This window comes from Pristiophorus japonicus, chromosome 7, assembly GCF_044704955.1.
Source record: "Pristiophorus japonicus isolate sPriJap1 chromosome 7, sPriJap1.hap1, whole genome shotgun sequence".
Lineage (NCBI taxonomy): Eukaryota > Metazoa > Chordata > Chondrichthyes > Pristiophoridae > Pristiophorus > Pristiophorus japonicus.
The window spans coordinates 153,903,438-153,921,144 of NC_091983.1; the positions used below are offsets into that span (position 1 = coordinate 153,903,438).

Below are 17,707 nucleotides of genomic sequence, written 5' to 3' on the forward strand. Positions count from 1 at the left end.
GCCTTGGCAGTTGCACGTAGTTCATCAGGAGGACAGTGAATTGGGAGCAATCTTGAGATCTCGGGAAGCAATCTTAATGTGTAAAGATCATTTATGACAAATAGGGTGCTAAACTAAGCCTACCTATGTGTCATGCATTTAAGGAGGCAACCCACAGAATGCTGGGGCACCAACAGCATGAGAACAAATAGTCAGATTTATAATTGAACAAGTGCATGAATTAAAATTGTACTCTAACCAACCTCTCAATCATTGAACACCTTTAGGCACTGTGTGCCAGTCCTGACCACAGTGTCTGAGGCAGAGACTTTCTCAGCGATTTGCCTCCAGATCCTTTTAAATATGCATGGCAGTGGTCTAGATCCACCCGGAAGATGCAACTCTTGCCATCTTCTTTCCACAGCCCCCACTAGAGCTTCACGATTTCGCCTCGTGGCTGAATTGTCTGGCACGCTGTCTGAAATCTTTGTCCTCCATCAAAATCCAAATGTAAAATGGCTGATTCAGCCCCGGTTGTACTGCGCATGGATGTGACTGTGCCCTGCATTAGCGTTTGCAATTGAAAACGGTGATATATTTACAAGTTGGGATGTGATGTGACACGGAGGGGAACTTGCAGGTGATGGTGTTCCTAAGGACTTGCTGCCCATGTCCTTCGAGGTGGTAGAAGTCACAGGTTTGGAAGGTGCTGTTGAAGATACTTTAATAGCAAAGGTGAGAAATCCAACATGTCTTGTCTTGTCATTTTTTTTTCTAGGGCATGGCCTTCACATTGGAGGAGAGACTACAATTGGGTATCCATGGACTACTGCCCCCGTGTGTTCTTGGCCAGGATGTTCAGGTTCTTCAGGTGCTGAAGAACTATGAAATGAGAAAAGATGATTTTGACCGGTAAGAATAACGAAACAAATTTACGTATACATTTAGTAAGACTGTATTGCCTTGCTAAATCTAACAAGATAAAACGTCAAGTGCCAATTTACATTTCCAATATTGGGTTGCCTTAATCTTGCAATGAATGTCTATGAAATTGTAATATTGAAAATATTGTTGCAATCATATAGATACCCCTTTAATCTAAGATTATTTAGCAAGTTAAAGCTACCCAATGAACTGAATCTGATGAGCTTTCAATGCTATTTAGGTATATATGCCTTCGTCAATATGCATCATGTCAATGAAAGTGTCAATTTAAAGCAGGGATGCCCACCCTGCAGTCAGAGAACCAAATTAAACCCTGGGGTCTGGCAATTTGGCCTGAAACACTTCTTCGTCCTTGCATTTCTTATTTGTTGTGTGCTTGCATTTCTTTGTTGGTTTGCCTTGTTTAGAATTTTGTGAACCAAAAGAGCTGTTTTTAGCACTATTGTAGTATTGTTCATCGTTGGTCAGGATCACGGCTTGCATGTCATCGTGGAGCAGGCAGAGGATAGTGACTTATGTATGTAAACATTGTAACTGTGTAAGACTTGCCACAAGAGGGCGCAACTGTTGGAGGCCCAAGGGTCACCTGCACACCCCATGCAAGGGAGTATAAAAGGTTGTCTACCATGCTGCTTAGGCACTCTGGAGTTGTATTAAAGAGACTAAGATCACATCAATTTTAGCTCACAGTACTTAGTCTTGTGGAGTTCTTCCATACTTAAGTGACAAACTTTTGGGGGCAACTGAAACGTAGGACACTCCATAGTCCCTTGTAGTTGACTGTGTTGAAGGTCTTTGTGAGGTCAAAGAAGGCTATGTACAAGGGTTGATGCTGTTCCCTGCATTTCTCTTGTAGTTGATGTGTGGTGAAGATCATGTCTGTTGTACCCCTTAGTGGCTGGAATCCACATTGCAACTCTGGGAGGAGCTTTTCAGCCACAGAGATGATGATTGAGGCGGATTCTTGTGATGAATCCTCCAGTCTGCCAGCGCAGCGTTCGGTCACCTGATGAAGACCATATATAGCAGACATCTCAAAGTGCTGGAGAAGTACCACCAACACTGCCTCCAAGATCCTACAAATCCACTGGGAGGATGGACATGCCAACGTCAGTATTCTCACCCAGGCCACTATCCCCAGCATCGAAGTACTGACCACACTCGACCAGCTCTGTTGGGCGGTCCACATCGTCCCCAATTCCAACACGAGACTCCCTAAGCAAGTGCTCTACGCTGAACTCCTACATGGCAAGCAAGCTCCAGATGGGCAGAGGAAACATTTCAAGGACACCCTCAAAACCTCCTCGATAAAGTGCAACATTCCCATTGGCTCCTGGAAATTCCTGGCCCAAGACCGCCCAAAATGGAGGAAGAGCATCCGTGAGTGCACTGAGCACCTCGAGTTTCTTCGCCAAGAGCATGAGTGGAAGGAGCATGCAGCAAACCTGGCACCTCACCCACCCTTTTCTTTGTTGGGGTAGAAGGAAGACTTCTCTTCCTCGAGGTGGACCCCCTGATATAAGGAGTTGACATCTCGCCCTCGCCCTCCTGATAACAACCAGGAAATCAGTCAAATGAAACCTTCAGTACAACTAGTTTATTTCGAGCATGTACAAGGGAAAGTTCAAACGTGGAACCTTCAAAGTACAAGAGGTTTCAATTACAGTTATACAGGTTTTTGAAGGGTTCTACCCTCCTACAAAACCATCGATTGGTCTACTGCTATCAGCGAAGTTACATTGATTTGTTGACTCTTCTCAAACTAGCTGAGTGGTTCTTTCCCACCTGTCCATCTCTAATCACGTCAATCATGTTGTTCAGTGATGTGATCTTTGCCATCGTCCCTATGACATGTGAACTCTTGTTCCAAAACATTGGCTTCCTTATCTCTTCCCAAAAGAACTAGTCTAATGTTCCCAAACATTTGTGTCCTTGTTCTCTGTATTGAATGAGTGTTCTCATCTATTTTCTGTGCTAAGGGTCAATGCAGTGTTGGCTCTTTCAGATGGTTCATTACCCATCAGGCTTCACTATTCCCTTCTTACTAGCCTAATGTAAGTGAATGTATAAGTGTGCTTTACATAAGTGGGTTATATTTAACCGGTCAATTACAATCCAATACCGTAAGACAGAAAAATTCCAAATTCCTCAGAACATCCTAATTCCCTTATGCTTCTTACTCGAGTGTACTTTTCTTCCCCCCCCCCCCCCCCCGCCCCCTTACACCTTCAACCACTATCCTCTACCTGTTAGAGACTGTAATTCCTGCATTTGGACTGTACAGCCACCTGAGAACTCACTTTGAGTGGAAGCAAGTCTTCCTTGATTCCAAGGGACTGCCTATGATGATGTCTGATTGGTGGATAAATCCTAAGGACAATAGAATCAATAATGTGATGTATGTGTTGTAATTGATTTTAACGAGATTGAGCCTCAGTCAATATATATCCATTACGAAGGTATAAGCTTAGATCGACCTATTTTCTGGTTCCAATTGATTTCCTGTAATTCTTCCCTGGCTTTAGTTTATCAATATCGCTTAATAATTTATATGCTTTTAGGTGGTTCTTCCATTCACCAGTTGCCTCAACTACCTTCTTTCCACACTGTAAACTTGAGTTTTTTGAGTCCATGGCAGTTTACAGCACATCCAGTCATTGAGCTCATTTTGGCTGTGCCAACTCTTTACTAGATTAATCCAAGACTATGCTTCTACCCTGTTTCTCCGTCGCCCTGCATATTCTTTTGCTTCAAATATTTATTATTTCTATTAAAAGATGAAGCGCCCTCTGCCTCAACCACTCACTGTGGCAAAGCGTTCATTGTTCCCCAAAATTGTGAAGAAATTGCTTTTAACCCCTCTCTTCACTAAGACAACTTTTAAATTGATGACTCCCCTGCTCCAGTCAGACCCCTCAATATTTCATTATTTTCTTATGAAAAAAACCCCTCAAATTTTAGTCGTCTTTACTCCAGTGAAAATAGTTCTAGTCCTCATGACTGCAGTTTCCCACCCATGGCATCTTCCGAGGGAATCCAATTTTTAATGTCCTTCCTATAATCAGATTCTCTAAACTGTGCACAGTACTCTAACTATGGCCCTAACCATGTTCAAATTATTCATTTACCACTTCACTCTTGTATTCTCTGTCCTTTTTTAATATAAATACCCAAAATGTTGGCTTTTTTTAATGGCTTAATCTACTTGCACTTGTAGGGAATTATTGGCTCAAGATTTGTTTGCCCCAAAACACGGGTACGTGGATCGCGACGTGCGATCACCTCGCGACTGTTTAAAGTAGTGCAGGCAGCAGGCTAACTTTGTGCTGCCTCCTGATTAGCATGATTGTGGTGTGCAGCTGAAAAATTGGGCACTATGGAGCCAAACATCTGGCCACAGATATTTGAATCTCTTGGTGTTCCTGTTCAATCCTCACTGGTTCTGTTTTTTTTCCCTCCCAATTGTATTACCCCTCCCTTCTACACATTAAATTGCGTCTGTTTGCCTATTCCACTTATGTTTATATTCTCTTGAAGTCCTTCATATTTGCCAACCCCTCCCACTTTGCTTTCATCAGTAAATTTCCAAGTTTGGCTCTCGTGGCCATTTCTAAATTAATATATCTCAAAATTGGCGCTTTTCATAGCTCATTGACTGTTTTCAATAGTTGTCTCTCTTTTGTGGCATGGTGACCAGAACCACACACTGTCCTCCTAAATGTAGTCGGATTAGTGCATTGCAAATCCACAGTACAATTATAGACTTGTATAATACCATCCTGATGATTACATCCTTTTACAATAACTTCACTCGATTGCTTAGACATTAAAAATGACATGGTTAGTGTTACTCGCTGGTCTTTTTCATAATGCCCTCTGTTCATTCAATTCCATTCTTTTTTATATTTATCACCATATTTTTAAACTGAACTTTACAATACACTGCATTGTGAATTTACTGATCAGACAGCTCTGCTTTTAAAATTACTTTAATCAATCAACTATTAATGTTTTATATTTTTGTGCTAAATGTGATTTGTGCAAGTTAAAGTAATTTTGTAGCTGCAACTTCCACTTTGCACAAAAGCGTGGGTTTACAAAATAACTTAGCTGTGAATGAAATCCCTGTTGAGAACATTGAAAGAGAAGTTTTCTTTTGATTAAATGAACATTTTAAAAAGTTATCTGATGTACTGTTAAGCTCGTAGATTGAAGTTGTGCTTTCTCGTCTAAAAGTTTTTCAAAGTGGCAGAAAAAGTTATACATCAAACCAAGTCTAAAGAGACTGTGGTTGACATTAATCTATCTGCCATTGCTCGAATTTCATTGCAAAATACGTACATTCAAAGATTCAAAGATAAATGCAGATGTTCTTGGAGCTTGAAACTTTGACTGCCAAATGCTCCATTTGCTGAAGCTACAGAATTTAGTGCTGTAACTACATTTTTGTCCTATTTACTAAACACTGCACCATTGAATGCAGATGCTGTGAAACTAATTGTGCTTAATGGATATCACACAGGGATGGGGTAAAGAGAAGGAACTATGGAAGCAGCTGTTTGTGGATTATCACTATGCTTTTTAAAAGTTCAGGCAGGAGTGTGTGCACCAGGAAGCTTTAGTTTCCTCTCTACCATCTTGCAAAGAAATCACAGCGATGTTATAACTTTAAATTGTTAGCCAACACATTGTAGTTCCACGCAAATTCCTTTTGAATTCCTGTCTGTTGGTAGTGTACATGCTACTTTGACAGACGAGCCTGAAATGACAATTTTATGCACTCACTAGTCTTGTTTGAAAGAATTGTCTTTGAAAGCACTTATAAGAGGAGTGTTCTAACAGTAGCTGCAAGAGTTGAATAAAGATGCAGTTGAGTTTAAAATTCTTTGTCCATTTGTGGATAAAAATGTAAAAATTTGTACCTGTAACTAGTTCATCAAATCTACAATCAATGCAGGGACTAATTGTAATGTTGCATTGCAGACAGCCGAGATTAAAAATCAAATCCTATTTGAAGAAGGTCATGGTTTATACCCTACAGGAAATAGGAAACCTTAACATATGACTATTTGTGGCAGCCACTGAATGTGACTTTCAGTTTAGATTGTCCTCTTTCTTGACCTTGACCTGAGTTAAAGGGTCGTACCAATAGCAAATCCTTCAAGACTAGTGTTTATTTTGCTGTGTAGTATATCAAATTAGTTAAAAGGAGCAAAGCAAAGTGATTGGCTTGCAGCATCAGCATATAAAATATTGTCTGAGCTGTCACTGAAATGAAATACATGTAGGGATTGGTTGTTAGACATGGCTCTTGACCTTGGCACATAATGCAAGGTCAGGTCATTTAAGCATTTCAATGATGCTCCCATACTGTCCAACTCCACGAGAGCCACATGAGGCACAAGGTGAAAGTGTTGTGAAAATTGCTGAAAGCAATACACGTAGGATTTCCTTGAGCCTTATGACATGATCTTGTATAAAACTACAACTTGCATGTTCCTCGTAAGTGAAATGCAGCCTTTTCTCGATTTAGTTTGTGGACCTCCCAAAGTATTTGATGTGTGTGCTGAGGCCACTTGGATAAGCATCTTAAGACCTGCTGTTTGTGGGACCTTTCTGTGCCCAAACTGACAACTGCATTTCCTTATATTGCTTCAAAAGTACTTGAGTGGCAGGATATAAATGCAGACTCTTTTTTGCCCTCTTAAATCTTTCTCTCATGCTTGGAGCTTGAGTCTTATTTTGGATCCTGTGCTGTGGCCACAGTTGACCACCTTCTCTTCTGAAATTATGTTCTTGGTTGCTCTCGTGTTTCCCTACTTCAGTACTGCCAAACCGCAGAGTTTTCTCCCTGCCTCCATTGCAGCCTCGAACTCCATGAGCAAAGCCATGGTAATTTATAACTACACATTAAAAGCAAGACTCTTTTGCAGCATTATAATTTTTTTCCAATTGGTTCACACTGGTAATGTATAACTGCTGCTTTACTTTTTAAAACCTTATACTTTTTCAAACTTGGTGTGAACTGTGGCAAGTTGATCAATTTTCTCAAAAGAAAACTTGCGTATTCTTTTATTACTTTAAATGTATCAAACGTGTGGTCATTTTGTCTTAAGGTTTGGATTCCTTTCCTGCACGTATCTAATGTGATTATCTTCACTCCATGTCCCTGACTTCCTAAACTTAGGAAGGGAGCTTCAATGTTTGTTTCCCCACCTCCCCCCAATGATTGGACAACAAGAAATGTTCATTTTCTACCTAAATTTTCCATTCTCCCAGCCTCTGGTATTATGAAACACTTGCTAGTAATTGACAAGTGCAATTCAACCAATGAAGCTAGTATATAGTTTTAATGCCCATTTAGCTGGAGTTTGAATTTGAGTCCAAATTTTAAGCCATTGAAAGTAACTCTTGAAAGGTCCTGTGTTTCTATTGTGCCTTGAATAGCTTAAAAGTTAATTTTGAGTAAATATAATAACTTGCGCTTATATAGTGCTGATAATGCAGCACAATGTCCCAAAGTCTTCACAGGAGTGTTATCAAACAAAATTTGACAGCGAGCCACATAAGAAGATATTGGGACAGATGACCAAAAGCTTGGTCAAAGAAGTGCATAGAACATATAAGAAATAGCAACAGGAGTAGGCCATTTGGCACCTTGAGCCTGCTCTGCCATTCAATAAGATCATGGCTGATCTGATCCGAGCCTCAACTCCACTTCCCCACCTGCTCCCCATAACCCTTGACTCCCTTATCATGATACAAAAATCTGTATCTCTACCTTCAATATATTCAAAAACGCAACCTCCACAGCTTTGAGGTAGAGAATTCCAAAGATTAACAATCCTCTGAGAAGAAATTCCTCCTTATTTCTGTTTTAAATGTACGACCCCTTATTCTGAAACTATGCCCCCTAGTTCTAGATTCCCCCATAAGGGGAAGCATCCTCTCTGCATCTACCCTGTCAAGTCCCCTCAGAATCTTATCTGTTTCAATCAGATCACCTCTCATTCTTCTAAACTCCAAGGAGGATAGACTCAACCTTTTTTCATATGACAACCACTTTATCTCAGGAATCAACTTTGTGAACCTTCTCTGAACTGCCTCCAATGCATGTATATCCTTGCTTAAATACAGAAACCAAAACTGTACGCAGTACTCAAGGTGTGGCCTCACCAATACCCAGTACATTTGTAGCAAGACTTCCCTGCTTTTATACTCCATCTCCTTTGCAATGAAGGCCAAGATATTATTGTCCTTCCTGATCACTTGCTGTACCTGCACACTAACCTTTTTGTTTCATGCACAAGTACCCCCGGGTCATAGAAACATAAATAGGTGCAGGAGAAGGCCATTCAGCCCTTCGAGCCTGCACCACCAATCAATAAGATTATGGCTGATCATTCACTTCAGTACCCCTTTCTTGCTTTCTCTCCATACTCCTTGATCCCCTTAGCCATAAGGGTCATATCTAACTCCCTCTTGAATATATCCAATGAATTGGCATCAACAACTCTCGGCGGTAGGGAATTCCACAGTTCACAACTCCTGAGTGAAGTTTCTCCTCATCTCTGTCCTAAATAGCCTACCCCTTATCCTTAGATTATGTCCCCTGGTTCTGGAATTCCCCAACATCGGCAACATTCTTCCAACATCTAACCTGTCCAGTCCCGTCAGAATTTTATATATTTCAGTGAGATCCCCTCTCATCCTTCTAAACTCCAGTGAATACAGGCCCAGTCGATCCAGTCTCTCCTCATATGACAGCCCAGCCATCCCTGGAATCGGTCTGGTGAACCTTCACTCCACTCCCTCAATAGCAAGAACGTCTTTCCTCAGATTAGGTGACCAAAACTGAACACACTATTCCAGGTGAGGCCTCACCAAGGCCCTGTACAACTGCAGTAAGACCTCCCTGCTCCCATGTGCAAATCCCCTAGCTATGAAGGCCAACAGACCATTTTCTGCCTTCACCGCCTGCTACCTGTATGCCAACTTTCAATGACTGATGAACTATGACACCCAGGTCTCGTTGCACCTCCCCTTTTCCTAATTTGCTGCCATTCAGATGATCTGCCTTAGTGTTTTTGCCACCAAAGTGGATAACCTCACATTTATCCACACTGCATCTGCCATGCATTTGTCCACTCACCTAACCTGTCCAAGTCACCCTGCAGCCTCTTGGCGGCCTCCTCACAGCTCACATTGCCACCCAGCTTAGTGTCATCTGCAAACTTGGAGATATTAAACTCAATTCCTTCATCTAAATCATTAATGTATATTGTAAATAACTGGGGTCCCAGCACTGAGCCCTGCGGCACCCCACTAGTTACTGTCTGCCATTCTGAAAAGGACCCGTTTATCCCAACTCTCTGCTTCCTGTCTGCCAACCAGTTCTCTATCCACGTCAGTACATTACCCCCAATACCATGTGCTTTAATTTTGCACACTAATCTCTTGTATGGGACCTTGTCAAAAGCCTTTTGAATGTCCAAATACACCACATCCACTGGTTCTCCCTTGTTACAGCCTCAAAAAATTGTAGAAGATTTGTCAAGCATGAGTTCCCATTCATAAATCTATGCTGACTTGGACCGATCCTGTCACTGCTTTCCAAATGCGCTGCTATTTCATCTTTAATAATTGATTCCAACATTTTCCCCACTACTGATGTCAGGCTAACCGTTGTATAATTACCTGTTTTCTCTCTTCCTCCTTTCTTAAAAAGTGGTGTTACATTAGCTACCCTCCAGTCCATAGGAACTGATCCAGTGTCGATAGACTGTTGGAAAATAATCACCAATGCATCCACTATTTCTAGAGCCACTTCCTTAAGTACTCTGGGATGCAGACTATCAGGCCCTGGGGATTTGTCAGTCTCACTGTACTGCAGCACTTTGCAATCTTACTCCATTTAAATAATAACTTGCTCTTTGATTTTTTTTCTGCCAAAGTACATGACTTCACACTTTCCAACATTATATTCTATCTGCCAAATTTTTGCCCTCTCACTTAGCGTCGCTATGTCCTTTTACAGATTTTTTGTGTCCTCGCACATTGCTTTTCCTCCCATCTTTGTATCGTCAGCAAACTTGGCTACGTTACACTCAGTCCCTTCTTCCAAGTCGTTAATATAGATTGTAAATACTTGGGGTCCCAGAACTGATCCCTGCAGCACCCCACCAGTTACTGGTTGCCAACCAGAGAATGAACCATTTATCCCGACTCTCTATTCTCTGTTAGTTAGCCAATCCTCTATCCATGCTAATATATTACCCCCAACCCCGTGAACTTTTATCTTGTGCAGTAACCTTTTATGTGGCACCTTGTCAAATGTCTTCTGGAAGTCCAAATACACCACATCCACTGGTTCCCCTTTATCCACACTATTCGTTACATCCTCAAAGAATTCCAGCAAATTTGTCAAACATGACTTCCATTTCATAAATCCATACTGTCTCTGCCTGACCAAATATGCTTTTCCAAATGTCCTGCTACTGCTTCATTAATAATGGACTCCAACATTTTCCCAACCACAGGTGTTAGGCTAACTGGTCTATAGTTTCCTGCTTTTTGTCTGCCTCCTTTTTTAATTAGGGGCATTACATTTGCAGTTTTCCAATCTGCTAGGACCTCCCCAGAATCCAGGAAATTTTGGTAAATTACAACCAATGCATCCACAATCCCTGCCACGACTACTCAAGACCCTAGGATGCAAGTCATCAGGTCCAGGGGATTTATGTGCCTTTAGTCCCATTTATGTTACTGGGTACCACCTCCATTGTGATTGTGTTAAGTTCTTCCCCCCCCCCCCCCCCCCCCCCATAGCCCCTTGATGATCCACTGCTCCATTTAAACTCTCTCCCCCTTGCAGTAAAGGCCAGCATTCCATTTAACGTCTTAATTACTTGCTGTACCTGCATGCTAACTTTTTGCATTTCATGTACAAGATCCCCCAGGTCATACAGCATTTTGTAATTGCTTTTATTATTTCTCTTACCAAAGTTGATAACCCCTCACATTCACACATTATAACCCATCTGCCAAATTTTTGCCCACTGAGTCTATCTATATCCCTTTTGTAGATTCTGTGTCCTCTTCAGAACTTGCTTTCCCACCTATCCTTGTATCATCAAATTTAGCTACTTTCCACTGTTGCTTCATCCAAGTCATTAATATAAATTATAAATAATTGAGGCCCCAGCACTGATTTCTGTGGCACCTCACTAGTTAGTTTGCCAACCTGAAAATTACCCATTCATCCTTGCACTGTTTTCTGTTAGTTAGCCAATCCTCTATCCACACCAACATATTACCCCCAACCCTGTGGGCTCTTATCTTGTGCAGTAACCTTTTGTCTGGCACCTTATCGAATGCTTTCTGGAAAGCAAATAAACATCAACTGGTTCTTCTTTATCCTCTGTGCTCAATACATCCTCAAATAACTCCAGCAAATTTGTAGATGTTAAAGGAGGAAAGAGAGGATTAGGGAGGGAATTTGAGGATTTTGGTCCTCGGCAGCTCAAGGCACAGTGCCAAAAGTGGTGGAGCAATTTTTAAAATCGGGGATGTACAAGGGGCCAGAATTGGAGGAGAGCAGATATCTGGGTGGTGTTGGGCTGGAGGAAGTTAGAGATTGGAAGGGGCGAGGCCATGGATAGATTTGAAAATAAGGATGAGCATTTTAAAATCGAGGCGTTGCTCAACTGGGAGCCAATGTAGGTCAGTGGGCACAGGGCGACTGGTGAGTGGGATTTGGTGCGAGTTAGGATATGGGCAGCAGAGATTTGGATGAGCGTAAGTTTATGGAGGGTGGAAGTCTGACCAGGGGAGTGTGTTGGAATAGTCAAGTCTAGTGCTAACACAGGCATTGAAGAGAAATTCAGCAGCAGATGAGAAGAAGCAGTGATGGAGTCGGGCGATGTTGTGGAGGTGCAAGTAGGTGATGTGGATAAGTAGGTTGACAAAAGGAGTGGTATATTTTAAATGGGTGTATGTGTTTCATTTGTCTTGAGGAATAAAAAAAATACCATTAAATAGATACTCTACTTTTGTTACAGCCACTTGTGACATATTCCATTAGAGGTAGGGAATATTCAGCAACCTTGGCTTGCGTTGTGAAGGTCAAGGTTTAAGTGCTTCAGTTACAATGTAGCAAAGACTGTGATTCTAAGTAAGTTTGACATCTTTTATGCCAACTTTGTATTCCAATTTCTAAAGAAAATCTTGTGAAATCTAAGAACGAAGGAAAATATTGGTCAGTGGTGCAATTGAACAATTCGGTGCTTCAAGTTTCTTTTATTTATACTATTTTGGTGAGATTCCATTATGTCCCAAGAAAGCCAAATCGACCAATTTCAGTTCATATTTTTTTGTGCTCCTTAATGGAGTTTAGGCTGAGGCAGTGGTATTTTCAAATGAAGAGCCAAGCCTCAGATTTCTATCTCTTGCACCACATTTCAGCGCAATAGAATTTACACACAAGGCTTTGGCTATACAACTTACAGAAGTGTTAGATTTTTATTGGAAAGAAGTGTTCCTATACTAAATGAACATTTCTACATTCTTTTGACTATTCACTTCTCCATTCATGGCCAAATGCTAAAAGCTCAATCGCCTAGCTTCCACTGTCAACTTCAGATGAGTACTTTCTCGGCAACCGACTGAAGTAACATTGGAACAATTTCATTATCTGTAATGAAGAGGTATACAAGATGGGCAATGAATCCATTGTTATTTCCAATATTCGATTCAACCATTTGGACAGTGCTAGGGAATGAAGGTAGACTTCACAGCTGGTCTGAGATATCCTTACCAGGCATCCGCAAAATATTACAGAATAACAATCCGGAGTGGAATATCTCATTGCTGTTCCAGTTAAGATGAACTATCAGTGTGAACGAGGGATTGCACACTGGACTTTACCTAGTCTTTGTGCCTTCAATATAGCTTGAATAAAATGCGACTCTGCACAATAAAGTGGCAAAGGGGACAGAGTTCATACATATTTTGAAGAGACCCACTTTACTTAAAGGATATCTGTATTCAGAATCCATTTCATAATTTTCAATTTATGATAGCAATATCAGATGAAATGCAGAATATTGTGTTGATTATGTAGTTTAAAAAAATATATTATATACTGGGTATTTGTGTTTATGCTCCTGTTTAGATGCAAGTTCATAATAGACTTTGCTATTGTATCCTTGGTAGTAAATGCTGCAAATTAAGTGAATTGTAGAAATTCATTGTAGGTGCTTCCTGCAACTTGCCTTGAGTTCAGTTGTCATCTCAATGATAATGGCCATTGAGTAAATATTTTATTTCTAATCGATGAATTTGACTACTCCTTGCTGTGAGTGTATCTATCCGGAACGGGAGTAAGACTTTCCAAACACACTTTAAAGATACCGTGCGATAGACTTGTACCAATAAATATGGGCAGGATTCAAGCCCAGAAACCAGAGGTTAAAAATGTACTGTTCAAATTTACTAGGGCGGCCAGTTATCAAAAGATAATTTAATTAGATTTTAAGATGTGCGCACTCAGATATATTTAGCTTTTTAAAAACTCAGTTGGCAAAACTTTTTTCCGTTTTGCACATTGCAAGAATAAAGCAATAGAAACGAGAGGAAAATGTTGTCCTAATTGAGTTCACATTTTAGTGCAACTACAGGTTTTTAAAAAAATAATTAGCATTCTGCTTTTTATAAATGGTATAATAGAATATGTTTCATCTGCTTAATTTTATTTTGTTCTTTGGTTTTAAGGTACATATTTCTAATGGCCCTTCAAGACCGAAATGAAAAACTTTTCTACAGAGTGTTGACTTCAGACATTGATCGATTCATGCCCATTGTTTACACGCCCACTGTGGGCCTGGCTTGTCAACAATATGGACTTGCATTTCGCAGACCAAGGTAAGTGACTGGCTTCACAATGGATGTGTTGCATTGCATCAATCGGTCATTCATAGTTAAAATTGGAGAGAAAATGTATTATTTTACAGAGGCATTCAAAACTGTAAATATCACTGTATGCATTTGGCCCCAATAAATGTAATAACAGATCAGTAACTATTCGAGTGCACTAACCAGTAGATGCATTCTGGTACCAACACACTCTCAACTGTTGCTTGTTAAATCCCCCAAAAATCATATGGATGTTTTCATCATCATAGGCAGTCCCTCGGAGTCGAGGATGACTTGCTTCCACACCAGAAATGAGTTCACAGGTGGGGCAAACGGTGATTGAAAGAACAGGTAAGTGGGTTGCCACGAACTCCTTCCACTATCGACGTTTGGCTTCAGCTTGCTCTCGGCGAAGACACTCTGTATTCAGCGCCTTCCCGGGTGCTTTTTGTCCACTTTGGGTGGTCTTAGGCCAGGGATTCCCAGGTGTTGGTGGGAATGTTATTTTTTTCAAGGAGGCTTGGAGTGTGTCCTTTAAGCGTTTCCTCTGCCCACCTAGGGCTTGCTTACCATATTGGAGCTCCAAGTATAGTGCTTGTTTTGGGAGTCTTGTGTCTGGCACGCGGGCAATGTGGCCCGTCCAGCGAAGCTGATCGAGCATGGTCAGTGCTTTGATGCTGGGGATGTTGGCCTGAGTGATGACACTGTCGTTGGTGCGCCTATCCTACCAATGGATTTGCAGGATCTTGCGGAGGCAGCGTTGGTACTTCAGTGTTTTGAGGTGCCTGCTGTACATAGTCCACGTCTGAGCCATATAGGAGGGCAGGTATCACCACTGCTCTGTAGACCATGAACTTGGTGCCAGGTTTGAGGTCCTGGTCTTCAAACATGCTCTTCCTCGGGTAACCGAAGGCTGCACTGGCACACTGAAGGCGATGTTCGACCTTGTCTATATCTGCCTTTGACAGTAGGTTCCCGAAGTAAGGAAAATGGTCCATGTTGTCAAAGGCCTTGTCATGGATTTTGAAAACTGGTGGGGGGGCAGTGCTGTGTGATGGGGGCAGGTTGGTAAAGGACCTTTTTGTTTTATGGGTTTAGTGTGAGGCCCATGCTCTCGTATGTCTCGGTGAAGGTGTTGACGATGGCTTGGAGTTCAGCCTCCGAATGCGTATTGGGTCTCTAAGGTTAATAACAGATCAGTAACTATTCAAGTGAATTATAACAAGTAGATGCATTCTGATACCAACACTACCTCCAATGTTGCTTGTTAAATCCCCCCAAAATCCTATGGATGTTTTTACACTGCCTAAAACAAACACTAACTTCAGAAAATGTACTTGTACTTCACCGAACAGAGCTACTAATATATATTCCTCTCTCCTCTTGGGCAGTCCCTCGGAATCGAGGATTACTTGCTTCCACATTGAGTTCTCAAGTGCCTGATTGAGTCCAATGCGGGACCTACAGACTTTCACAGGTGGGGCAGATGGTGGTTAGTGACAGGTGGGTGGGGTGCTTGGGTTGTCATGCGCTCCTTCCGCTGTTTGAGCTTGGCTTCCGCTTGCTCCCGGCGAAGAGATTCGAGGTGTTTGGTGCCTTCCCGGTCTTGGGCCAGAGATTCCCAGGTGTCGGTGGGAATGTTGCACTTTTTCAAGGAGGCTGTGAGGGTGTCCTTGAAATGTTTCCTCTGCCCACCTGGGTCTTGTTTGCCATGTCGGAGCTCCGAGTAGAGCGCTTGTTTTGGGAATCTAGTGTCGGGCATGTGGACGATGTGGCCCATCCATCGGAGCTGATCGAGCGTGGTTAATGCTTCGATGCTGGGGATGTTGGCCTGAGCGAGAACACTGACATTGGTGCACCTATCCTGCCAGGTTCTTGCGGAGGCAGTGTTGGTGGTACTTCTCCATTGCTTTGAGGAGTGTTTTAATACATTCATGCTATATCGAGATAGCTCTTTGTGTAGCTATGTTGATTATCACAGCAATAAATTTATGCTACCAAGCCCTTCCAGGCCACCACGGGACATCTGCCAGTCTGCAATCCACAGAAGCATCAAGAGGCACCACCTTCAATCATCATTTCCCTTCTGAAGGCAGGTCCAGCTGAGTCCCAATTTCTTGCCCATACCCCAGAGGAAAGCCTCAGACTCTGACCCTGGGCAGCTTCTTGCTGTTCCTCGGCTGCCAGTTCCATCTGCTTCCTCTTCGCTTTCACTCAGTGCTCATTCCTTAAGCTTGCTATCTAAATGCTCAAGTGTGCTTATATCTATGCTTACACCAGATGGTGTATATGATGAAATCTACTGTGAAGTACTTGATCTGACTGCCACCAGATGCTGCAAACTTATCTTGGGCATACCTGATAGGAAGAATAAAGGCAAGTATGTTGCAATGGTTTCAGGATGTAAAATGCTGACATACTGTGTGCCATTCTATTGTGCAATCATTTACCTTTGTGTTATGGAGTGAGTGTATATGTAAGCTAACAATGTTCAGCTGCTTCATCACATCTGGACTGTTCTCAAATTCAGAGGACCTCAGTGGCATGACTGTGTGCTCCCAAGAGTTCTGTGCAGCTTTTGCCTGATATTAGAAATTAGCAGAGTAACCAAACAACCATCCATCTAGCCAGTCCACCTTCCTTTTGAGTACAATCCAATGCATCACACATGTTGTATCTTGTGGCAGTGCTGCTTCAGAGCACACCTTTTTAACATCCGTGTCAGTGTTCTCTTCAGATTTTAGTTATCCAAAACTGTGCATGGAAAAGGGGGGAAAAATTGGCTCCGTGCCTTACCTGCGACCTCCTCGAGCATGTTGTAACTTACAATTTATGCTTTGTGTCAAGTAGAGGATGTTGTAATTGTTTTTTTTAAAGGCAAAGTTGCTTACAATTACTTTGGCTGAATATGTGCATTAGCCTTAAATGTGGAAAAATGCTCAACTGTTAATGAGCACAGGTAGTTTGTAAAAGGCAATTGCAGAGTAAAGCAGTAATGGAGCAATGGAGGACATTGAAGGAAAGAGTGTGTTCAGGTACAACCTCGGCCTATTCCTTTTGAAAGGATCCAAAGCTAATGCGGCTTGGATGACAAAGGATGAAAAATTTTCCATTTGGAACGATGGCTGCCTAGCTCATGGTGGTAGAGCAGTAATTCCCAAGTCGCTTCAACAGCACGTTCTCTCATTCGCACACGATGGACACCCTGGCATTGTCCGCATGAAGCAGAGATATCGTGATTCAGTATGGTAGCCTTGGATTGATACTCGCATCGAGGAGTTTGTCCCACACTGCGAAGCATGCAGTCTGAGCAAAAAAGCCACAAACATCCGACCAGCGCCAATGAAGCCCATTCCATGGCAACAACTTCAGTTGGATATCTTCGGTCCAGTTGAAACAGCTCCTTAGCACCAGCGTTTCCTTGTTCTGCTTTCCAAATGGCCAGAAATCGCTACAAGTTCAGTGACCTCAATGACCGTCACTATTCTGCAGTGTATGTTCATGAAGTGGGGCCTCCAGAGGTCGTCATCACCTGACAATGGACTACAGTTTGTGTCCGACCAGTTTGCAGATTTCCTCACTCTTCTTGCTATCAAGCATCGCCTGACTGCTCAGTACAATCCTCATAGCAACGGAGGTGTTGAGCGATTTAACCGTGTCAGAGGGTTTGGCAGCCAACCTCGCAGCAGGCCAAACATTCGATGAAGCGGTTCAAACCATTCTCCGCATTTACCGTTTGACAACACTCTCTCCAATGGGGAAGACATTAGCGAGTGCGTTGTCAAACTTTGTGCGGAGCTCATGATTGGGCGGAATCTTCGCAGGCTACTGGACATTCTCAAACCCCCAGCCAAACCTAGCACGAAGATAA

General features: G+C 42.1%; 1 protein-coding gene across 1 annotated transcript in view; it reads left to right on the top strand.

Moving 5' to 3' along the window:
* The window catches only part of me1 (malic enzyme 1, NADP(+)-dependent, cytosolic), a 643,978-nt gene that overhangs the window by 173,182 nt on the left and 453,089 nt on the right, over nt 1–17,707 (top strand). Inside the window, exons 2-3 of the mRNA XM_070885433.1 lie at nt 758–891; nt 13,696–13,845. Of these exons, the coding sequence (XP_070741534.1) occupies nt 758–891; nt 13,696–13,845 (284 nt within the window). The remainder of the gene's footprint in view (nt 1–757; nt 892–13,695; nt 13,846–17,707) is intronic.